Source organism: Dromiciops gliroides, chromosome 3, assembly GCF_019393635.1.
Source record: "Dromiciops gliroides isolate mDroGli1 chromosome 3, mDroGli1.pri, whole genome shotgun sequence".
Classification (NCBI taxonomy): Eukaryota; Metazoa; Chordata; class Mammalia; order Microbiotheria; family Microbiotheriidae; genus Dromiciops; species Dromiciops gliroides.
The window spans coordinates 385,925,470-385,951,096 of record NC_057863.1 but is presented as its reverse complement, the minus strand read 5'-3'; the positions used below and the strand labels follow the sequence as shown (position 1 = coordinate 385,951,096).

Sequence of the window (25,627 nt, the reverse complement as noted above, 5' to 3'; positions counted from 1 at the left end):
AATCACACAGTCGGTATGGGTCAGGGGAACACTTTAAGATAGGTCTTCTTGACTCCGAGGCCACCATGTTTCCTTTCATCAGTCTGATATGATACCTTAAAAACTAATGTAATTTCAGGTCGCTTTAAGAGATTACTGTCTAGGGCAGCGAGGTGGTGCAGTGGATAGAGCACTGGCCCTGGATTCAGGAGGACCTGAGTTCAAATCCGACCTCAGATACTTAACACTGTAAAAAAAATTTAATTATTAGCTAATCTAATCTGGAAAATTATATAATTGGATTTACATGAAAAATTATGATTATATGAAAAATTATAAGTTTAGAAAAATTATAATTGGGCCGTAAATCCCACCTGGGTTGCCATTCAAATGTACAAATATTTTGATTTACTGGCCTAATTTGTGGGGACTAATCTGACTGGAGGACTAATCTGTGGCCTCTTGACTCACTGGCTATCTGACTGCTATTAACTTAATATGGGCTGTTTAAAAATTTCTCCACACTACTCTACTCCCAAAATTGATAAGCAAAAGATTAAGAAGCCTCTTAATTAAACAATCAAAGCAGAATTTATTTATAAAAATAAATGCAAGAGATAAGGGTTAAGAAATGCAAATTATACAACCTGTCTGCTTTTAATACAGTAAGGGCCTTTGCTGCCTCTTGCCTTAGGGTATGCTCCAGTTTTCTCCAACTTTCTGGTTTATATATCTTCATTCTCTCCACTCAAACCTCGGGGCTCCCTGCGCCCCCACACACATCAAGCTAATCTGCCAGTGGCACTAGGGCTGCGGCTGGGGGGGACTCTTGAGTGTCTCGTGTGTACCACACCCAGGGCTCCAGGGGCCTGTGCCCAATGCTGTGCGCCCAGGGACCTTTGCACGGGCTATGCCAGAGGCCCGCCCGGATGAGCCTGGGATCTCTCAGATAGATCCACCCAGGGCGGAGGGAGCTGGCGCTTTTTTCCCCCAGCTGTCTGACCTGGCATCTTGTACAGCCCACCTGGCTTTTTTGGCTCAGCTGAAGCAGAGGGGGAGGGGCACCAGCCCCTCCCACACAGAGAAGAAAAACCTGAGGGCCTAAGGCTTTCTAATCTCAGCCCAAAGGTAGGGTTCCCAAATCAAAATAAATTTCCACAACACTTACTAGCTGTGTGACCCTGGGCAAGTCACTTAACCCCAATCGCCTCACACACACACAAAAAGAGAGAGAGATTACTGTCTAGAATTAGGAATGGTCCCATTATACTGTGGACAGTGGTCATCTGGAGAGTGTCCAGAGGACAACGAGCAGGATGGTAATGTCTTTGAAATCATGCCATCTGAGCTAAAGGAACCAAGGAAATGGGTACAATAGAATTTGTATTAGCTTTGGTGTGGGAGGACTTAGATTTGTGTCCTGATTGCACCATTTGCTACCCGTGTGACTTTGGGGAAGTCACTTAACTTCTCCATGCTTTGGTCGATGCATCATAAAATGAAGGAGCAGGACTAGATGGTCTTTGAGAGTCCAGTTTGAAATCTTACATTCTATGAGCTGGAGATGTTTAGTCTTGGAAAGTGAAGATGTGTGGAGAACCAGAACCTGTGTACAAGTAGTGGAAGGGCGAGCCTGGGAGCTGAAGGAGGTGTGCTTGGGCTTGTGGGGAAGCTGCTCAGATGTGGAGTGGGCTCTGGAGGTATTTAGTTCCCTCACTTGAGATCTTCAAGCAAAGACTGAGTAGTTACTTGTAGCAAATTTTAAAGAAGCGGTCCTCAGGCAGCAAGCCTTTATTAAGGCTGCTGTGTGCCAGGCATTGAGCCAAGTGCTAGGGTTCCAAAGAAAAGCAGGGCAAATTGGGCTAAATGGTCCTTTCCAACTGTGTACTGTCTGTTTAGCATAGTACCTGGCACATAGTAGGTGCTTAATAATTGTTTATTGATTGTATGTAAAGCACTATGCCGACAGATGAACAGAGTTTATGTAAACAGTGAGCAAACATTTATTAAGCATCTACCATATGCTGGGCACTGTAGCTGTATAGAAATAACTTTTTTGTTCAGTTATTTTTCAGTTGTATCCAACTTTTCATGACACCATTTGGGATTTTCTTGTTAAAGATACTGTTTCAGGGCAGCTAGGTGGCACAATGGATAAAGCACTGACCCTGGATTCAGGAGGACCTGAGTTCAAATCTGGCCTCAGACACTTGACATTTACTAACTGTGTGACCCTGGGCAAGTCACTTAACTTTCATTGCCCCACAAAAAAAGAAAAAAAAAAAGTTACTGTTTCCCTCTACAGCTCATTTTACAGTTGAAGAAACTTAGGCAGACAGGGTTAAGGGACTTGCCCAGGAGCTAGTAAGTGTCTGAGGCCAGATTTGAATTCAGAAAGAATAATCTTCCTGACTTCAGGCCTAGCTCTCCATCCACTGTGCCACCCAGCTGCCCATTGATAAAAATGCAAGAAATTTTAAACAATGCCTCCTCTCAGGTAACTTATAGTTTATCAGAAGTGACAACATGGACACATAGAAGTATATAGAGAATAAATATACAGTTGTTAACAGGGAAAGCATTGTCATTTGGGGGGATTTGGAAAGACTTTGTATAGGGATGTCACTTGTGCTATGTCTTGAAGGAAGTGAGGGATTCTGTGAGTCAGAGGGGAAGAGGGATGCATTTCAGGCATGAAAGATGACCATTGCAGACGCAGAGAGATGGGAGATGCAGAACATTGTGCCAGGAATAGAATCAATGCTTTCTTTTTTCTTTTTTTCTTTTTTTTTGGGGGGGGGTGTGAGGCAATGGAATTAAGTGATTTACCCAAGGTCACACAGCTAGTAAGTGTCAGGTGTCTAAGGCCAGATTTGAACTCAGGTCCTCCTGAATCCAGGGCTGATGCTTTATCTACTGCGCCACCTAACTGCCCTCAATGCTTTCTTAGATAACAGAATCTGGGAAGGGGAGACTGGAAAGATAATCTGGGGCCAGATTGTAAAGAGACTTAAAAGCTAAATGCTGGGCTTCATATGTTATCCTGGAGGCAATAGGGATCCACTGAAATATAGTAAGGAGGAAAGTAGTTATAGTCAAATCTGCACCTAAGGAAAATCACTTTGGCAGTTTATGGAAAATGTATTGAAGAAGGGAGATACTTGAGGCAGGGAGACCATTTAGGACAGCATTGCCATGGTGTAGGTGAGTGGTAGTGAGGTCCAGAATTAAGGCTGTTGCTATGAAAGTAGACTGATTAGATTGGATATGAGAGGCTGGAGGTAGAAATGGCATCTTTGGATATGGGGGATGGTGTTTGGGGAAAGGGAGGGAGGGAGGGGGGGGAGAGAGAGAGAGAGAGAGAGAGAGAGAGAGAGAGAGAGAGAGAGAGAGAGAGAGAGAGTTTAGCATGATGACAAGGTTACACACCCAAGAGACTGAAAGAACAGTAGTACCTTCAACAGAAATAGGGAGGTTTGGTAGAGATTTGTGTTGGGGTAAAAGATGAGTATTTCTCTTTTGGATAAGTTGAGTTTGCAATATCTATAGGCCATCTAGTTTTAAATGTATAGTATGTAGCTGGTGATGTGGTACCGAAGCTCAGAAGAGAGACTGGAGCTCTGATTCATTGGCACAGAGGCGATAATCAAACCCATGGGAGATGATAAAGGAGGAGGAGAGAGTTCAGAGAGAGAAGAAAAGAAAGTCCAGGACAGAACCTTGGAGAACATGCATGGTTAGGAGGTATGATAGCGTGCCAGGAGTTGCAAAGAATGGGGATGAGTTTTGGGTTTTGAGTTGTAAAGAAGTCCTTGGTGGTTTTTTTCAGAAGGATTTTATGAAATTGAGAAGATGAAAACTGAGATATAGTGGGTCAGGAAAGGTGGCAATGAAAAAAAATATTGGAAGGAGCAGATATACTCAACCTAATTGAGGGTTTTACAGGGGGAAATTTGGGGATGAAAAAAAGACAGGTTGATTATTGTTGGTCCTATATGTCGCTGTCTCTCCCAAATTCTCCATAATACCATGTATTTAGTAGATATTAAAGAGAATTTTCTTTCTGGAAAATATAGTGAATTACACTTTCCACTTCTCATGGCGGGGCCAGGCCTACTCTTGTGGATAGCTGCATTCTCTGTCAGACAAGGTTGCTTTGTTGATCAATATTACTTACCTGTTTTTTGGTTGCAATGAAGTGATGGTGGTGGAAGTATATATTGAAAAATGGTTGTGGTGCAAAAACAAGACATTAAGACAAGAAAAATAATATTCATTTGTTGACATTTTTAGCCTAGGGAAAAATTGACATGGATAAGTATTGAAAGAACAGTTGAAGGTGAAGGAAGATGAATATGGTAATGAGGCCCCTTTGGATGCAGAAGAAGGGAGGAGAATGGTGTTAAAAGAGTGAATGATGTTGAAGTTAGATTTTGGTACAGCATGAAAGGTTGAGTTATTGACCTGACACTGTGGAAAGAGAGGATGATAATTGGCCAGTATTTTTGACCTTCCCAAGATTTAAACAGGTCCCAGAGCAGAGGTGGTAAATTTTGGCTGCCTCACCAAATTCCTTTTTATTAATGTGTTTCATTTCTGACTTAGTTAGACAGATCATTTAGAAGAGAAGAATAGGGGAATTAGATTACTGAATTTTTTTTGTTTTCACTTGTCTCTGTAATTGTTTTAGCAGCTGACTGCAGTCCACATGTTTCAGGAGGAGGAGGAAGCGCCACCCTCCAGCTGTGTGTGGCTATAATAAACAAGGAGCATCTGTGTCTTTGGGCCAAAATTTTCTGACAGAAAAAAACTATGCAAAAGGTGGTAGTGGAAGAGAAGGAATCAAAAAAATAGGGAAAGAAAAAACACATTGGAGGATGGCAAAATGTACCATTGAACTGACTTCTTTGTTTAACGTCCATTTTCTTATTTACTTATTAGAAGAATAATTAATTTGCTAATTGCTAAAAGCTCTGAGTCTTCCCACATTCCCTGAACCTGGATTAGTCTTCCCATTCAGTTTCTTCCTCTTTAATCTCAAATCATGTCCCTACCTTGCTTGAGAATTCATTTCAAAACTTAACATACTCCTTCAGTTTCATCAAGACTAATCCACCTCAGTTCAGTCACTTAGACTACCCTGATATACTTACTTACTGCTTCTCCTTCCTCCACCGAACCTATTTATCTTTTCTGTTTATCCCAGATTATGATTTCTTTGTTTCCACCTCTTCCCTTAATAACTTGACCCTGACATCTGATTGCTCCCTTTGTTTGATATGCATTGGGCTTTCTTGACCCTGGACTGTCCCTTCATTCTGATTAACAAGGCTGTTAGGGCTTAGTCACCCAGTCTCCTTTTTTGGACAAAGATGATGTATTGTAAACTGGCTAAATAAGTGTTGAGGGTATATGGAATAGAGGAGAGAGCAAAGTAGTAAATTTAGAAAAGGGACTAGTCCTAAATCTTACCACCAAGGTGAGATTTTTTTTTTTAATAATCCTTAACTATTTATAGAACTCATAGAGAATTTGAGAAAATGATTTATTTCTTCCTTCAGAGTACTATAGTTCTTATTGTGTCCTAGGGCTGGACTAAAAGAGGACCCTGAGAGTTCACCTAATCCAATCCCTGAGTTAGTGGGATTTACTGAGTGGGGTAATATGAAAGGCCTCAAAAAAAAATAGACATTATTCACCTTTTTGAGTTAGAAACACAAAACAAACCCCTTTGGCTGTCTAGTCTGGTGAAGCTTATGGACCCCTTCTCCATAAGCATGCTTGTTGCTTTTATTCATGGTTGAAAGAAATGTTAAATTCCACTTAGAGGTTAGTGAAGATAAAGATGTAATTTTTTTTTCCCATACAAGTTCGTGGATTCCCAGAAGTCCACTGCTGATCTGAGGACCTCAGGTTAAGAACCCCTGTTGGGGCAGCTAGGTGGCCCAGTAGATAGAGCACCGGCCCTGGATTCAGGAAGACCTGAGTTGAAATCTGGCCTCAAACACTTAACAATTACTAGCTGTGTGACCCTGGGCAAGTCACTTAACCCCAATTGCCTCACTCCCCCCCTCCCAAAAAAAGCTAAAGAATATGTTCAGATTTACAGCTTTTTATAACCACTTGAAATGATAATTCACATATTTGTAAATGAAGGCTCTGAAATAGGCAACTTTATTAAAACAGTACCTTTAATGCAGATTAGAAGGGGAATATTGATGATGCTGCATGCTATACAAGTCTGTCGATGTAGCTCTGGGCCAAGAGCCCAAGCAGAGCAGGATACCCAGGTGGAATGGTATTCTCAGTCACTGATGGACAGATCCCTACAGGCCTGGAAATACCAACCCACTCTCAGCCTTAGCAGTACTTGGATATTCCTAGACCATGAACTCAGAGAGGTACCAAAAGGTCTCCTTGCCCATAAATAGCCCCACCACTCTTCCATAGTATGAAGTAAGTATCAGAAAGTGTTGTGTTAAGTATATTGACAACAGAAAATTCCTCCAAGAAAATGGTAAAAAACAGAGGTAGCCCCAAACAGATTAAACTGTAATTGAAAAATATTTAATAAAAGAAAAGAAAAATATAATAAAACATAAATGATATTATAATTTTTAAATAAGTCAGTATGCTGCCAGCAGGGATTTAGTTTCCATTTGTGTTTGACCTCACTGGTATAAAAGCTAGTAAAGAAATATATGGGGACAGCTAAGTGGTGCAGTAGATAAAGCACCAGCCCTGAATTCAGGAAGACCTGAGTTCAAATCTGGCCTCAGACACTTGACACTTACTAGCTTTGTGACCCTGGGCAAGTCACTTAACCATCATTGCCCTGCCCCCCCCATGTGTGTGTGTGTGTGTGTGTGTGTGTGTGTGTGTGTATGTATACACACACATACATACATACATACACACACATATATATATATATGAGACAAGAAAAGTGTCTAGGGGCCAGCCTGGCGGCTAGCTGCTCTCTGTACAGGTATGTAGCCCATTATTGAGCTTCTGCTTAAGCAGAATTTGTTGTTTGATAAAATTTGCTAGAACTGGTGCTTTAGTGGTATATATAGCCTTTTGGGACCCTGGGACCCCACTGTGTTCTGGCAAAGGCATTGCTTGTTGTAGAATCTAAATAAGCCATATGGATTTGGAATGAATGAATATGACCACCTAACTTGGACTAAATAGAAACAAGTAGCAGGAGTTTCCAGTGAATTAGCCAAAGAAATCAATAAAAATAACATAGCACCCAAGGCACAAACCTGGGTGCTCTCAATGACAAAGCATCTAAAAAGAAAAAGTTTCCATTTGGAGTATATAAAATACCAAAAGATCATTTAGAGAAGTCTCTAACAAGATTTTCTTGGGATTCTAGATCAATAAAACCTACAATACTATCTAGATAGAAGAAAGAAATTATCTTTACCAGAGCAGGAAAAAGTCTATGTTCATGTCCTTTCTCAGCACAGAGATTTTCTTGTAGAAGGAATGGGTTTTCCTTAACAAATGATGGAAAAATACCTCCCCTTAATTAAGAAATCCTAGCAGCCTTGCTTCTCACCTTTAGATTTTAAGTGTCATCCTTTGCAAATTAATCAGGAGCTTAAAGAAGCCAGGAATGAAAGATTGCTTCAAGGGCAGCAGAGTCTCTTCAGGTACCTTAGATAATTAGGGATTAAATGAGTCGACCTAAAGAAAAAATAAGTAGGACCCAAGGCCCAATGAGAATATTGTCTTGTACACACTGGAAAAAAGTTTAGCTGGGCAGTCTCTTCTAGGATTTTACCTCAAATTACTTTTTTTTTTTTTTTGGTGGGGCAGTGAGGGTTAAGTGACTTGCCCAGGGTCACACAGCTCGTGTCAAGTGTCTGAGACTGGATTTGAATTCAGGTCCTCCTGAATCCAGGGCCATTGCTTTGTTCACTGCGCCACCTAGCTGCCCCTCAAATTACTCTTAATAAAAAAAATTTTCCCTTTACTAATATGCTGGTTTTTATTTTGTTATGTGGTCTGACATATCTGTTGCCCTTTCCTTTTGGGTGCTCATGTATATATTACCTAAATTGGGACTGGGATCAAGAATAAAGTTGGCTGCCTACTGTTCATTATTGCTGTTTTCAGGTTGGCAATTCCTAACCTACGTGTGGTTTGCCAGTCAGGCCTAATTATGTTATAAAAAATTATTGAAAGAAAATTAATTCTGATCTTAAAATATGGAGCACGTCTTCTTCTTGGAGAAGAAAGGACTTAGACTTTTGGGGAAATGGATTTTTTTGAGTAAGAAAGAATTAACTATTTTGTTAACATACTAATTCTGTGGCTTTACACAAGTCATTTGCCAATGCAAGGCCTCCATTCCTTCACCTGCAAAGTGAAAAGGTTAAATGCAGTGATCATTTCATCAGAAAACTGTTTATATATCTTTCGATCATTTATCAATTGGGAAATGTCTCTTATTTTTATAAATATGACTCAGTTCTCTATAAGTTTGAGAAATGAGGCCTTTGTCGGAGAAACTTGCTTCAAATTTTTTTTCACAGTACTTGTAATTGTATTTCCCTCCATCTTATTCACTCCCCCCATTTATTCTATTCTCTCTCTCCTTTCACCCTATCCCTCCTCAAAAGTGTTTTGCTTCTGACTACCCTCCCCCAATCTGCCCTCCCTTCTATCATCCACCCCCACCTCTTATCCCCTTCCCCACCTACTTTCCTGCTGGGTAAGATAGATTTCTGTACCCAATAGAGTGTGTATGTTATTCCCTCTTTGAGCCAATTCTGATAAGAGTAAGGTTCACTCACTCCCCTTCATCTCCTCCATCTTCCCCTCCACTGTATAATATTTTTCTTGCTTCTTTCATGTGAGTTAATTTACCTTATTTTACCTCTCTCTTTCCCTTTCTCCCAATGCATTCCTCTCTCACCCCTTTATTTTTTTTTAGATACCATTCCTTTATATTCAACTCACATCTGTGCCCTCTGTCTATATATACTCCTTCCAGCTGTCCTAGTAATGAAAAAGTTCTTATGAGTTATAAGTTATAAGTATTATCTTCCCATGTAGGAATGTAAACAGTTTAACCTTTTTTTTTTTTTTTTTTGGTGGGGCAATGGGAGTTAAGTGATTTGCCCAGGGTCACACAGCTAGTAAGTATTAAGTGTCTAAGGCCAGATTTCAACTCAGGTAATCCTGAATCCAGGGCCAGTGCTTTATCTACTGCACCACCTAGCTGCCCCTAGTTTAACCTTTTTAAATCCCTTATGATTTCCTTTTCCTGTTTATCTTTTTTTGCTTTTCTTGGGTATTATATTTGAAAGTCAGATTTTCTATTTAGCTTTGGTCTTTTCATCAAAAATGCCTGAAAGTCCTCTTTCTCATTGAATGCCCATTTTTTTTCCCTAAAGGATCATTCTGTTTTGCTGGATAGGTGATTCTTGGTTGTAATCTCAGTTCCTTTGCCCTCTAGAACATCATATTCCAAGCCCTCTGATCCTTTAATATAAAAGGTACTAAATTTTGTTTGATCCAGACTGGCTCCATGGTGCTTGAATTGCTTCTGTCTGGCTGCTTACAATATTTTCTTCTTGACCTGGGAGCCCTGGAAGTTGGCTACAATATTCCATGTAGTTTTAATTTTGGAATGTATTTCAGGAGGTGATTACTGGATTCTTTAAATTTCTATTTTACCCTCTGGTTCTAGAATATCAGGGCAGTTTTCCCTGGTAATTTCTTGGAAGGTAATGTCTGGGCTGCTTTTTTTTTTTATCATGGCTTTCAGGTAGGCCAATAATTTTTAAATTATCTTTCCTAGATCTATTTTCCAGGTCAGTTGTTTTGCCAATGAGGTATTTCATATTGTCTTCTATTTTTCATTCTTTTAGTTTTGTTTTATTGTTTTTTGATTTCTCACAAAGTCATTAGCTTCCATTTGTTCCGTTCTAATTTTTAAGGAATTCTTTTCTTCAGTGAGCTTTTGTACCTCCTTTTCCATTTGGCAAATTCTACTTTTTAAGGAGTTTTTTTTTTTCTTCAGTGAATTTTTGTGTCTCTTTTTCCATTTGGCCTAGTCTGTTTTTTAAGGTGTTATTTTCTTCAGTATATTTTTGTCTCCTTTACCAAGCTGTTGACTCTTTATTTTCAAAGTCCTTTTTGAGCTTTTCCATGGCCTGAGACCAATTCATATTTTTCTTGGAGGCTTTGGATATAGGAGCTTTGACCTTGTTATCTTCTTCTGAGAGTGTGTTTTGACCTTCCATGTCACTATAGTAACTTTCTATGGCTAGAATTTTCTCCTGTTATTTGCACATTCTCCCTGCCTATTTCTCTTTGTTAAAAAAAAAAAAAAGGCTCTGCTTTCAGAATGGAAGTCATACTGTCTAAGCTTCAGGGGTTTTGTGCAGAGATACTTCCAGGGGCTTGTAAGTTTTCAGTTCATCCAAGATGGTATGATCTAAGGAAAGGTGTTACTACTCTCCTGGCTCTCTTAGTGCTAACAAAGAGACCCCTGTAATCTCCTTATGACCAATTGTTCAACCCCCTTACTGTCTGTGGGCTGAGAGTTCCATAAGCAGTCAATGCTGCTGCTAATTCAGTGGCTCCCAAGACCTGCTCCTGGTTTCTTGGGGCCTGATCTGTGCTGGTGTAGTCTGTGCTGGACTGTGCTCCACTCTCCCTCTACAACAGAGATTTCCTACTGACCTTCTAAGTTGTCTTTGGCTTGAAAATTATTTCACCCTTTCCTTTTGTGGATTCTGCTCCTCCAGGAATTGTTTTATGGCATTATTTAAAGGGTATTTGGAGAAGTTTTGGGGAGAGCTTAGGAGAGTCACTGCCTTTCCTCCACCATCTTGGCTCTGCCCCAGTTTTGTGGCTTTGTACAAATAACTTCCCTAATCATGGGCACTTCCAACTCTTAAGAGTCTATAGTTCATAATGTATGTAGATTTTTACATGTGCCTTATTTGACAATGCTTTTGTTTTGCCTGTTTTAACTCGGTGATACTGTTTTTATATTAACTTAGTCAAATAAAACTGTATAGATTATTTTAAAAAAAAAAGGTCTATAGTTCAGTGTTTCAAGCCCAGTTCTCTTGTTCTCTTGCATAGGATAGGCAGTTAACATACTCGATACATTCAATCAAGATTAAGATTATTGACAAATAAAGAAAGTTTAAATAAAATGAAGGTTATAGAGTGTAATCTTAAGTGACTCAAGTCTGAGCACCCCAAGAACCTGATGTCACATACTGTCCGTGAATATGAAGACAGCTTTAATTCCTAGACTGCTCTGCAAGTTATAATTTGGGATATGAATAGTACTTTCCTGTCTCGAAACTGTTGAGCCACAAGAGAAATGCTTTAAAAGTCCCTGTTCACAACATACTTCATAGTGCAAGATGGAGACTTTTTTGGACATGGACAGTGAGGGAATTTGTTTTCCTTGACTATACATGGTTTGTAACAGGGTTTGTATGGTTCCTTCCCCCCCCCTCCCCCAATGCAGGGGAAAGGAGAGGAAAAAGTGTGACTGAGAGAAGGCAGATTTTTGTTGATTGAAAAAAATATTTTAAGAACATATTTAGAGACAGCATTTAGTTCTTGTGGGAAGCACAAATTGAAAGGAGATCAGTGTGATACGTCCCAATAGATTTGTGTTGTAGTTTGTTTTTGAAGTCTGGGGTAGTTAGTGTCTTTGTTTACCCCTTCTCCATCCATCCCTCTCCTGCCACCCCTTCCCATTTCCCCTTTTCTGTGGACACAGAAGACTGGCAGGATTAGTTGCAGCTGCTTCAAGGGTATGTTTCTATGTGCTGATTTCATTTTCAGTGCAGCCCAGAGCTTTCTGAATACATGTGAATGGCTCCTGGCTTTGGGGACAGTGTTTAGAATGCATAATGAGAATCACTTGACGTATTGTATGTTTGACCAATAGAGCAGTCAGCTTTGGCCAACAGAGGGGGGGAAACTGTCTTCATTTCAGCCGCTGAAGGAGTTATTTTAGCTGTTGAAAAATAGCTTCCCATTACACAAAGGTCCCTATAGCACCATCTGCAAACATAAAGGCAAATGGAGAAACATACGATTTAAATGTAACTTATGCTCACTCATCTGAAAATTATTCATTTTAATTAGACTAAAGGAATACTAAATATGGAAATAAGATACTTAATGCTCTGGGATTAATGTTGTTGCTGCTTTGCTAGTGCATATTGTATGTTAAGCAAATCTACATTGTAAGGAAAAAACACTTCTTTAGCAACAAACAAACCTCTCTTCACCAAGTTCTCTTCGGCTTGTAAATTTGTTGTAATAGAGGAGTTCAAGTTTATATAGATTTCCCCATTAAACATTAGCCATGCCCCAAAATATATCTCTTATTCTTCATCTCTAGTCTATTATCCCTCTTTCATGAGTGTTCCATCACAGTCTTGATCCAAGATATCAATAAAAATGCTATACAAATATAACAATACCATCATTATCAACATCATCAAAACTATTAAGACACAGCCCCTGTAATCTAAAACAAACAACGTTATGGAAACTTAACTCATCAAAGATGAATACCTTAGAAAATGGAGCTGGGAAAACCCGGCCTGCCTCAGCCCATACATGTTGGGGATTTTTTTGTTTTTTTTTGGGGGGGGGGCGAGGGGGGTGGTTCCTTTAATAGTCATCCCTCTATCTTTAAACAAAGTTTGTGGCATGAAAAATTTATCCCCTAAGGGAATGAATCTTGTTCCTGAGATCTCCCAAACCAATACCCAATTTTCCTGTTTCTAGTAACGAGAGCATCATAAAACACTAGTCAATTCTTTGTCTGCAGGTGGATTATATATAGCCTATTTTAAGTCTCACAGCAATTTTGCCCCACTGGTCAGCACATTCCCAAGCTACTTTTTTGTTCATTGTACATCCAAAGAATGAATATTAACTCTAACATTACGGATGATGAAAACATAATTAGTAAATTTGCTTTCTGCCTTAACCTCCTCTTCCCACCACCACAAACAATGTATTCTAAGTAAATCTAAAAATAACTTGAGTATTTTCTGTTCTAGGTTATCCATTACTATTTTCTACCCCCCATTAGGTGAGGCTAAAAGCTCACTGTATTTTTTTTTTTACTTATAAGGTATTTTATTTTTTCTGTTACATGTAAAGATAGTTCTCAACTTTTGTTTATACAAGCTTTACAATTTCAGATTTTTCTCCCTCCCTCCCCTCCCTCTCCCCTCCCCTAGACAGCAGGTAATCTGATATAGGTTATAGCTATATATCTATATACATATACATATATATACACACACACACATATATATATCCATAATAACATTAATCCTATTTCTGCATTAATCCTGTTATAAGAGAAAAAATCAGGGCAGTAATGCAAAACCTCAAAATAGAAAAAAAAAAACCAGCACCCAAAACAAAAGAAATAGTATGGTTCAAGCAGCATCTATACTCCACAGTTCTTTTTTTTTTTTTTTCTTGGATTTGGAGGTCCTCTTCTATCATGAGTTCCCTGGAACTCTTCTGTACCATTGCATTGGTGAGAAGAATATAGTCCATCACAGTAGGTCAACACTCAATGTTGATGATACTGTGTACAATGTTCTTCTGGTTCTGCTCATCTCACTCATCATCAGCTCACGTAAGACCCTCCAGGTTTCTCTGAACTCCTCCTGCTCATCATTTCTTACAGCACAATAGTATTCCATTGTATTCATATACCACAACTTGTCCAGCCATTCCCCAATTGATGGGCACCCCCTCAACTTCCAATTCCTTGCTACCACGTAAAGAGCAGCTATAAATATTTTTGTACATGTGGGTCCCTTTCCCCTTTCCATGATTTCTTTGGGAAAAAGACCTAAAAGTGGAATTGCCGGGTCAAAGGGTATGCATATCTTTATCGCCCTTTGGGCATAATTCCAAATTGCTCTCCAGAATGGTTAGATCAGTTCACAGCTCCCCCAACAATGAATTAGTGTTCCAATTTTCCCACAGCTTCTCCAACATTTATTATCTTCTTTTTTTCCATTTTAGCCAATCTGATAGCATACATGTTGGTTTTAAAACTCTAGGGGCGGCTAGGTGGCACAGTGGATAAAGCACCGGCCCTGGATTCAGGAGTACGTGAGTTCAAATCCGGCCTCAGATACTTAACACTTACTAGCTGTGTGACCCTGGGAAAGTCACTTAACCTCCATTGCCTTGCAAAAAAACCCAACTATATATGGGGCAGCTAAGTGGCACAGTGGATAGAGCACTGGCCTCAGAGCCGGGAGGACCTGAGTTCAAATCCGACCTCAGACACTTAACACTTACTAGCTGTGTGACCCTAGGCAAGTCACTTAACCCCAATTGCCTCACCAAAAACCAAAACAAAACAAAAAAACCCCTCTATATATGGTTGTCTTTGGTTTTAGGGAAAAAAAATGAATCATTGTTCTCATGTTTTTCCACCTTGTCAAAAATTCTTTCTCTTATATTTAAAATGATATGCAATGTACCTGATATCTTTCTGGTGCTTATGGATCCAAAGAGAAAAGAACTTTGTTGTGATGCCACCCATATAAATATGTGGTGTAAGCGACTGAGTAGGAGCCACAGTTCATCTAGTTGAACAGTCACTTTGTGCATGGCAACCTAGAGCAAAGGTGTCAGACACAGCCATGGGCCACTCACAAGTGCAGCAGAACCAGATATATAATTGGGAAATGCTTAACAAAATAAATAAAAATACAATAAAAGATAACATTACATTTTAAAACTAAGTCAGTGTGTCTTTACAGGGATCCTTATGTATGGATTAGTAGTCTCAGTTGCTATTTGAGTTTGAAATCATTGACACTGATGATATCATCGTGATTATATTATTTTTTTACTGGATTTGATTTCACATGTGTAGGGATCTCGTAGTGAGAAAAATTCCTCTATCAATGCAGAGAGTCACCAGCTCTGCAATTTCTATGTTAGAGCGTTGGCTGGGACATGAAGAATTAAGTGATGTAACCATTGTCACACAGCCAGTATGTGTTGGATGCAGGCTTTCAAACTAGGTCTGTCCTGATTCCGAGTGCAGCTTTCCATACATGATATCACATTGCCTCTCAATTTCTGTGTTTAAAGAAAACCAGACTTGGTAGCTAAAAACCCAGCCATAGTTACGTTCTCAATTCCACATTCTAAAGTGTTCTTCCTGGGTGAGTGAGTGTTAGTTTTGTTGTGTATTTGAAATACCAGGGACTGTGTCTCCATAGATTATTTTAATAATATTGGCACTACTTAACATCATTAAGGCAGTCTTAAGTTTTCAGAGCATTCATATAATGCTTTATTTTTTTTCCTTTTTAACATACTTGTTGTATAATAATATTGTGGGTTGTAGCCATCTATGTTGATGTTTTATCCTTTCCCCTCCCCCACTAGACTGTAAGCTTCATGAAGGCAAAAAGCAAGTCTCATCCAAATTTTGATTCTACCTAGTTCCCAGCTTAGTACAATGTACAAGGAATGTTTGTTATTTTCAAAAAGACAGGCTCTCCAGCTATAAGAAGTTGGCAGCCTAGTTGGAAAAACCAAATAAAAATTACTTGAAACACAATAAAAACAAGTCACATTTTTACCGTGCTTTTAAACATCCAAATGCATGCAAGTTTATATTATTATGATTACTGGATGAGGGGAGAGAAAAGGAATCTTAATGGGGAGGATGGGAATTGGGGAGGTTTCCTGGCTTTCCAGATTTTTCCTTTCCCATTGGTGACATTTGGATGATTAGTGTTTCTATTCGATGTTCTTGCCATCTCCTCAGTGTCAGTACATTTGGGGAATCCTTTGGGTGAAAAGGCAGCTTTTGGTGGGGGGGACCCAAATGAAAGCATTTTGCCTCTGGCTTTCTCTCTTCTGAAACCCAGATGGCTACTAGTGGGGAGAAGGCTCCCTTTGTTGTAAAAGAAAATTCCTTTCCAAACCTGGTGGTGTAGCCTGAGGGCCTTTGTCTTAAATCAAAGTCCTGGACCATGGTGTGTTTGCTGGAAAGGCTGTGATGTGCAGAGCGCTGCTTGTATTTTCTTGGTACTTTGCCCTGAACTGCTTTCTGATCCAATGGGCAGACTAAGAATTAGTGATATAATGATAGTATCCTTCAGAACTGAAATGAATGAAAATTGAGCAAGAAGGGCAGGATGGAAAGGATCAGAAAAGGAGATAATTCTAATGAAACAACTGTCCCTGCCTGGCAAAACTCAGTGTAGTCTAAAGTTAGACAAACAAATAACACAAATAGAGCAATAAATCCAAGGCTAAATCCTGAACTCAAATATGGGGACATATTGTGTGTAGGAGTAAGCCCAATGAATTGGAAATTCTGTTCCAAGTATTAATGAATCATGAGTTATGAGGCTTATATAATTCTGTTTGTAGAGTCCAATGCAGTAAGGATACTCCAAGGGCTTTGGAAATCGGAGTCAGTGAATATAAATCAGATATTAAAGGCAAAAGCTGAAACAAACTACAAGGAAACAAAGTATTCAACATATGGCCATCAAAAACAAATGAATCAAAAATTTTGGTTCAGAGCAACATGGCCAAAAATGATGATGATATAATGAATGATGAATTTTAATTGACGTTGTTGACAATTGGTATGAAGGCCTGGTGGGACTTTTTCCTCCCCAATTTTATTTTCATTTTCAGAATCTGTCTCTCTTAACTCTCCCTCCCTCCTCCGAACCCAGCCCCGTGTTCTATGAATATTTTGTTGTGTCCAGAATTAACCATATTTTGACAAGCTCCATGAACAGTTGTTACGCAGAGCCAACTTTAGCTGCCCCAGAGGAGTTGATAGGCAAGCATAAGCTGGCATTTCCCAGAGTCCCAAGTTTGAAGGATAAAACTTGTGGAATACCAGATGGTTTGTTTTTCTGTTTTCTTTACCATGCATTATCCCAGGAGATAGAGAAACAATGTTCCTGACAGCTTTATGTAGTCATGCCCTGCTGATTATTTCCCACCTCTGGAGTTATTAGGCCATGATAATTCATCATCTACTAATGATGCTGCTAAATTATTCAAGAAATAATGAATAATTGGTTGACCAAAATAGATGGTGAAAATAATCTCAGCAACCCCTTGCTTCCTTTCTCATCCTGTCATCTCCCTATAGAAAAAGCTGTATTTTTTTTTAAATGAACGTGCAGCATAAAGTACATTGCAATATTTTTTATTCTCTTTGCATTTCAGAAATTTTAACTTAATAGATACTTAAATCATATAGAATGTAAAAACTCTATTGGGCCTAACAAGCCATCTGGTCTGATCTTCATCTTCCCTCTCATTTCTTTCTTTTTTTTTCTTCCTTCCTTCCTTCCTTCCTTTTTTTTTAAACAAATGAAACCGAGTTCTAGAAAGGTAAATGACTTACTTAAGGTCATACAACTCGTTAGTGGCAGAGCTGGGACTAGATCTAGTATTTTTCATGGTGTAGAATTAAATATCTTTGGTGTGATGGGGCAGCATTGGTAGAGTAGAGGATTGACTTTGGAGTCTGGATGCTGGATTAATAACTGTGTAACCTTGGGAAATTTATAATCAACCTGTCAGCTCTCAATTTCATCATTGGTCAAATGGCAATCATTATACTATCTACTTTACGAGTAGTTGTGATTATCAAATGAATAGTGTATATAAACGTACATTGCAACTGTAAATCACTAAATATAGCAGCTGCCCTTTTAACTGATATTATCATTATTAATAAGAATTGAACAAATATTTCTGTCCTTTACTTTGATGTTAATGCCAACCTTTTTTTTTAAATTTGAGCTCTGTTGCCTTTTAAAGTTGTCTTTATTTAATTATACTTATTTTGTTCACTAACTGTGCTTTTCTTTAATTCATATGTATCTTTTCATAAATTTGCTTAGAGATGGGTGCTTCTTATCTGGAGCACTTTAAAATGAAAAGGGAGAGGGAAGAAAGAAAGGAGAAAGGCAACTGCATAGAATGACTAATACTTGTGCCACAGAGACTTACAAGCCCAATGTAGAATGAAAAATAGCAATGGAGGGACTCCATGGTTCACATGAAATATTCCAAGAAGAATAGTAATAGTACTCATGGTCTAAAGTATCTATACACAAATTCAAAAACTATTGGTAATAAATAAATTGAACTAAAGGTTTTAATGCAAAGAGATAAATTCAACTTCATAGGTATCGTTGAGATCAAGGTGTAATACTCTCAAGACAATTGTGAGGGGGAAGAAAATGGGAGAACTATTTAAGTAGACTTCCTTGGATTTTTCAAAGACACATATAGAAGATAAAAAGTAATGGCACAAGTAGCTCTGACAATGTAAATCTACATAAATTGTCAGCATTACTATATATCACAAACAAAACCCTGCAATTCTACTTATGGGTAAATTTTGTGTCTCCTGATAGAATATGTTTCTTAAGGGCAGGGACTGTTTCATTTTAGCTTTTGTAATCCCCATCACTTAGCACAGTGCCTAGTGAGTTGTAAGATCTTAATTAATAAATGCTTCTTGATTGAATGGTTAATTTTGGCAAAATTTTGTATACTAAATAAGAATGTCAATATATACTTTCAGTTGGATTTTTGACTTATTCATTCTGTCATGTAGAAGCCAAATGGTGACAAGGAATTTTCAAGAAAGTATTTATCTTGCATAATTTAAAATGCATTTCTATGAAATTTGACAGGTAAAAGTGACTGAGATAGGTGGTTTTGAGGGCAAGGAAGGATGGACTGGACCCATGAGATATGTAATTATACCAAGTGAAGTTGATATGTCACAGAATCACTGTTACTAAAGTTGAACTTTGCTGTGCCTTACTTGTGTGTTTTCTTCTAAGGCTTTTGAGATACCTCATGGAAAGATGAGGTTAGTGGTTCTGTCTCCAGAGCATTTAATTCCATATTGAATAATCATATGCATGTATATGTTGTATATTAATTCTTCCCTTCCCCCAATAAAATTTGCATAAGCTTCCTTGAGAGCAGAGACTGTTTATTTTTATCTTTGGGTTCCCAACACCCAGCACAGTTCCTGGCATTTGGTGCGTAAATGCTTGATTGATTGATCTGAATTTTACAAAGGAAACTAATGTGGCTGCTCTCCCTGTGCTCAGACCCACAGGCCAGAAGTTCTCTACCTTCACTAATAACAGTAGAATGTGTATTGCACAACTGAGCTTTGGAGAATGTCTTAGCCTCTGTGTCTTTTCCCTTTACCAACAGCAATCAGAGCTTTTGGCTGAATCAAGTCCGGAAAAATTAGGAGTGACCCAGCAACATCGCCGAAAAGTCGCTTCTTTGAACAAGCAAATTCAACAGAAGACCAAACTTCTAGAAGAGGTTAGTCTATTTACAATTTTATTTGCTTAAAATGAAACCATATCTTAAAAGAGGTGGGAGAAGGGTCAAGGAGTCTGTCATCAAAAAAGAGAGAGAAGAAAGCAGGAAGATGATAGGGTAGGAACAGGTGAGAGAGAAGATGATAGAAGGGGGAGTATGGGACACGGATGGAAAGAAGGAGGATCTTGTGGTTAGGTAGTGGCACACAGGATCCTATCAGAGGAGTTAGTTATTGGAAAGTAATAAATATGTAAGGGTATGAAGAAGCTTATGCTTGTTAGTTGCTGATTTCATGAAAATGCATCTGACTGTAGGAAAGAGAACATTTCACTTCTGGAAACAAAAACAAGAATGCATCAATTGTTTCTGTAACAATTAATTTTACCAAAACGCGCTCCCATTTGTATTTCAGGCTCATACATTTCTCATTGTGACTCACCCAGCATGTTTAAAAGGTATAATTACAGCAATTGGTCCAAACTCAGCCATGCCTTTATTCAAACTTCTCTTTAACTGCTAAGATTTTTCTGTTTAAAGAGGTTTTCATTGCCATACTCCAAATGAAAGGAATGTGACAGTTCCCTCAGAATGTTATAGAGAAGGAATGGATTAAGATGAAAGGATTATCAGTATGTCATTTCCCATTTGGTAATATATTTAGACAGGGAGTCAGCTCTCAGCTTGGAGAAAATCTCATTCCCATTACTGACCAGTTATCCTGTCAAGGATAAATATGTGTGCACAAGTGATTCATTCAAAAAATACTTAACACACAAGCAGGATAAGATAAACCAGGTTTCAGAATTAATTTTCAAACTAGTTTTGAATATTAACTGGGCTATTCTATTATGAAAGATAGCTTCCAAAAAAAATCTTTGCAGAAGTTATTAATATATATGGATGTTTGCTTTTAAGTCAAACACAGCAGACTCTCAAAATTATTTGCATTTCTTGAGGGCCGAGATTTGATTTAAGTAGCAGCATGTCATAACCCTAAATTTTTATAAGAGAGACAAATCCTGTATTTCTTTAGGGTGTTGCCATTGAGTTTAGAAATAATTGTTTGTTTTTTAAAGGCTATTTCTTTGATCTTCATGTGATTTTGTAGACCAGAGGTTTTAATCTTTGTTGTGTGTCATAGACCCCTTCTTGGAATAATGTTTTTAAATGCATAAAATACATAGGATTCTAAAGGAAACTATATTGCAATGTAGTTATCAAAACAGCCTTAAAATGAGTATAGATCCTTGGTTTAAAAACCTTGAAAACCTTTCGTAATCATAACCAGGGCAGACCTTTGGCAGTAATCTCTTCAGAGTATGTAGGCTCCTTGCTTTATAACCTTAGTATCCAAGACATCCTATCATACCCAACTGCCAGTCAGTACTGGGAGTTTACCCTATGGTGGAGTGTACAGGTATTTAGGGAAGACTAGTATCTCTTCTGTGAGGGTGCCAATCTCTTTTAGAGCTGCTTTCCACTTTTGGTGTCCACCGAATTCACCCAGCCCTCACGCATGGCTCCAAAAATCAGTAGTATGAGCAACGGCCATATGCTGGTAAACCATTTTGGCAGATGGGCTAAACCAGGTGGACAGTAGTTAAGGGGTTTCAAACCCATTGGTGAGTTATGGGGGGTGTCTGCCCTAAGCATGTGAAGACTTACCCCTGTGGAATGGGTGGATGAGAACAATTTGTCCCAGTGGCTATGAAGGCAGCTGAAACAGGTGCTGTGGAAATCTTAGAGTTTGGTTAGACATCAAAGACAACAGAGTCATCCCCTGCGTCCCAAGCCATCACCAGTCATCTTGTCTTTGTCTTGCCACTGGACTCTGATGACTCTGAAAGAGAGAGGCCGATGATTTTATGCAATTCTGTATCACTTAAGTCTAATTTATGCATGAGTCAAAAGTCATCAGCCCTATCATTTTATCCTTTATACCTACCCCAAAGTCCTTTGGCCAAAGGCAAGTGATGAAGCAACAGGTGCAGACACAGTGGTAGCTGTAGTCACAATCCTGCACACAGGTGGCCCAGGCCATAGAGTTGTCTTCTAACTGGACTAAAGCAGCAGTGGGATTTGGTAGCCTCCGGTTGACTGAGCAGCAGCCTTTTTTTAAAAAATTAAATTAATTGCTGGGGGCGGGGGTGGGGGGGTGGGGAACAAGCCATTTGGGATTAAGTGACTTGCCCAGGGTCACACAGCTAGTAGGTGTCAAATGTCTGAGGCTGGATTTGAACTCAGATCCTCCTGATTCTAGGACCTCTATCCACTGCACCACCTACCTGCCCCTGACAATCCTTTTTTAAGGACCACACTGATTACCTTCTGGAATGAGAAATGAACTAGAAAAGATTCTCTAAAAACTGTCTGCTTCATCCAGCCTTGGCCTGCTTACTGTGGCAGGTAGGGATTTTACCCTGTGGTCAAAATACAAAAACAAATGTACAAAAACTTTTGCAAAGATGATTCCACTCACCATTGGTACATGGAATGTGCACACACTTATAGACAACACAACATCCAGTAGACATGAAAGACAAACTGCTTTTGTTGTGAGAGACCTCAGCAGGTATCACATCCAAATAGCTCTGAGTGAAACAAGGCTGGTAAATGAAGGCCAGCTTTCTGATGTCAGAGCTGGAAACACATTTTTCTGGAGTGGCCACAGTGAAGAGGATTGCCGTGAAATTCATCTAGTTGGCAAACTTATGTGCCTCCCAAAAGGTATGAATGACAGGCTCATGACAATGCTATTGCCACTTGTAGGAAAGTGCCACACCACCTTTATCAGTGTATGTGCTCCCACCATGACAAACCCTGATGAGATCAAGAAAAAATTTTATGAAGATCTGGAAACCTTTGTCATCTGTGTGCCAAAAGAGGACAAGCTTATAATTCTAACTGACTTTAACACCAAAAGTAGGTACAGACTACCAGACATGGCAAGGAGTCCTTAGGAGGAATGGAGACTGAAAAAGAAACGGTAACTGTCACTTACTCCTAAAGACTTGTGCATCTCATGACCTTCTCATCACCAACACTGGCTTCTGTTTATATAGATACAATAAGACTTAGTGGATACACCCTCGCAGCAAATATTGGCATTTAATACACTATGTTGTAAGGAAAAAAGACAGGATGTAAGAATGACAAAGGCTCTGTGTGGCACAGAGTGCTGGACCAATCATAGACTTATCCTCTCTAAGCCAAACATTCACATCCAACAAAAGCAGCGGCCACAAGACAAGATGACTACCAGAAGACTTAATGTCAACAGATTAGAACACTTTTACATGCCCTAATAGTTCATTCCTAAATTGGAGGGAAATCTGGGCCAAGACATGGTTGGTAACAGTGAAGCAGAAAAGGACTGGGTAGTGTTCAGAGATTTGTTATTCAGCACCACATTTACTCATCTGGGCCAGAACACTTGCAAACAACAAAATTTGTTTGGTGAAAATGATGGAGAAATGCAAAATCTGCTAAACCAAAAACAAGAACTCCACAGAGTTTGCAGGATAGTTCACCCATCTCTAAGAAGGCCGTGTTTAATTCCATTAAAGTATAAACAAAACTTAGAGAGATGCAGGATTCTTGGCTCAGTAAGAAGGCAACTGAAATTCAGTTTTATACCGATCATAACAATCCAAGTATTTTTACGATGACCTGAAGGCTATTTATGGGCTAAAAACCTATGGTGCATCTCAGCTTCTCAGTGCCGATGGAGCCATATTGATTAACGATAAGGACATGATCCTGGAGAGATGGGCTGAATACTTCCATAGTGTTCTCTACAGATCATCATCAACCAGTGCTGAAGCCATTGACTGCATACTTCAGGTTGAAGTCAATCCCTTTCTAGTTGAACTTCCAACTGAAGAAGAGGTTTTGAATACAATTGCTTTTCTCTCATGTTGGCAGAATGCCTGGTGCTGATTCTATTCCTACTGATATTTACAAGGTAGGGGGTCCACTGTTCATACAAAAGCTGACCAAAATAGTTTGGATTTTATGGCAAGAGGAGATTATCTCCCAGGAGTTCAAGGTTGCCTTCATTGTTCATCTCTATAAAGAAAAGGGTAACAGGTTATCCTGTGACAATCACAGTGGGGGCGGGGGGGGGGGGGGCAGTGTCTCTCTCTTAGTCATTTCTGGCAAAATTCTTGCCAGAGTCCTCCTTAATAGGTTGATCCTTCACCTGGAAGATGGTCATCTCCTTGAAAGCCAGTGTGGCTTCAGAAAGGGCTGAGGAATGGTCATTATGGTATTTGCTGTCCAATAACTCCAGGAGAAATTCCAGGAACAGAACAGAGATCTGTACCCAATGTTCTTCAATCTGACCAAGGCCTTTGATACTGTCAGTTGTGAGAGCTTGTGGAAGATGATGGCTAAATTCATTTGCTCTCAGAGAAGTTCAATATTGTACGTCAATTTCACAGTGTCTTGTTTGCGTGGGTTCTGGACAATACTCTTGTGTTTTCCCAGTCACTAATGGTGTGAACCAGGGCTGTGCACTTGCTCCCATGCATTTTAGCATAATGTTTTCAGTGATGTTGGACACCTTCAGTGAGGACCAAAAATGGCATCAAGGTTAGCTACCACACTGACAGTAAATTATTTAACTTGAAAAGGGCATAAGCCAAAACTAAAGTTGAGGGAGAGTTGAGATGCTACTTTTTATTCACAGATAATTGTGCATTCATTGCAGTCTCTGAGGCTTAGATGCAACAGAGCATGGATTGATTGATTCTCTGCCACTTCTGCTAATTTTGGCTTGACAACACCAAGAAAACAGAGGTTTTCACCAGCCAGTGTTGCACCATCCATACATGGAACCATCAGTTACAGCAAATGGAGAAATTTTGAATGCTGTGAATAAGTTCACTTAACCTTGGCAGTTTACTTTCCATGGATGTACATGTAGATAATGAGGTAGACACATGCATTTCCAGAGCTAGCTCAGTGTTTGGGAGGCTCCAAAGGAAAGTGTGGGAGAGAAGAGGTATTAGGCTGCCTACCAAACTGAAGCTCTACAGAGCCTGTATGCTGACCTCATTTTTATATGCCTGTGAAACCTGGACAGTCTACCAGGGTCATGCCAAGAAATGAAATTGCTTCCATTTGAATTGTCTTTGAAAGATTCTGAAGATCACCCAGCAAGATAAGGTACCAGACACTGAAGTTCTTTCTCAAGCTGAACTGCCAAGCATTCAAACTCTACTACACAAGGCAAGCACTCATACGGAAGTCAGAAGAAGTGGTACAAGGACACTCTTGAGGCCTCCGTTAAGAACTTTGGAATTGATTGTGAGACATGGGAGACACTGGCACAGAACTGTCCAGCATGGTGTGCTTACATCAAAGAAGGCTCTGTGTTTTATGAGCAGTACAGAATTGCAGTAGTTCAAAAGAAATGTGAGATGTTAAAATTTAGAGACTTCTCCATTCCAGATGTTCACGTGGACTATTTATGCCTGACCTGTGGTAGAGCCTTCTGAGCTCCTATTGGTCTGATTAGCCACAGTTGGACACATGGCACTTTGACCCTGACATAGTGATGTCATTTTGGTCCTCTTTAAGCATGAAGTACAATAATCACCCAGTGGTAGATGTTTGAAAAAGTCTGTATCGTCTAAAATGTATGTGATCTACGTGCATTTTTGTTTTGAAGAAGTGGTTTTTGTCTCCACTCCCCATCTAGTTTTTAAAACACTTCAAGACAGAAAATTTCTAGTCAGTATCTTTTAAATCAGCAGAACTCCTAGAAAATTCCCAGGCATTGAGTGGTCTCTTTGGTTTTGATGTTAATGTGGGCAGATCCTGGGAGAAGAAACTGCAAGATGAAAAAGGAAGAACAGTGAGAAGCCCTAGGTTTTGTGAAATATTAGAATAACCCTGAAAGATATTGCAAAGGACTTTGATTAGTAAAGAGGGTAGTGAAGAATGAAGCACCAGCAGATACGGGCTTTGTTGTTGCTCAGTCATTTCAGTTGTGTCCAACTCTTTGTGTGACCCCATTTGTGGTTTTCTTGGCAAAGATACTGGAGTGATTTACCATTTCTTGCCCCAACTCATTTTACAGATGAGGAAACTGAGGCAAGCAGGGTTAAGTGACTTTCCATGGGTCATACAACTAATAAGTGTCTGAGGCTGGATTTTACCTCAGGTCTTCCAGACTCCTGGCCCAGCTCTCTATTTACTGCCCCAGATTAGGGGATGGAAAAGAAGGAAGTTAAGGGAATTTCTAAGG

At 39.3% G+C, this 25,627-nt stretch overlaps 1 protein-coding gene across 2 annotated transcripts in view; it reads left to right on the top strand.

Moving 5' to 3' along the window:
- The window catches only part of CCDC93 (coiled-coil domain containing 93), a 114,819-nt gene that overhangs the window by 49,841 nt on the left and 39,351 nt on the right, over nucleotides 1-25,627 (top strand). For both annotated transcript variants that reach the window (XM_043998080.1, XM_043998079.1), the window contains one exon: nucleotides 19,258-19,374. In XM_043998080.1, coding sequence (XP_043854015.1) covers nucleotides 19,258-19,374 — 117 coding nt within the window. The remainder of the gene's footprint in view (nucleotides 1-19,257; nucleotides 19,375-25,627) is intronic.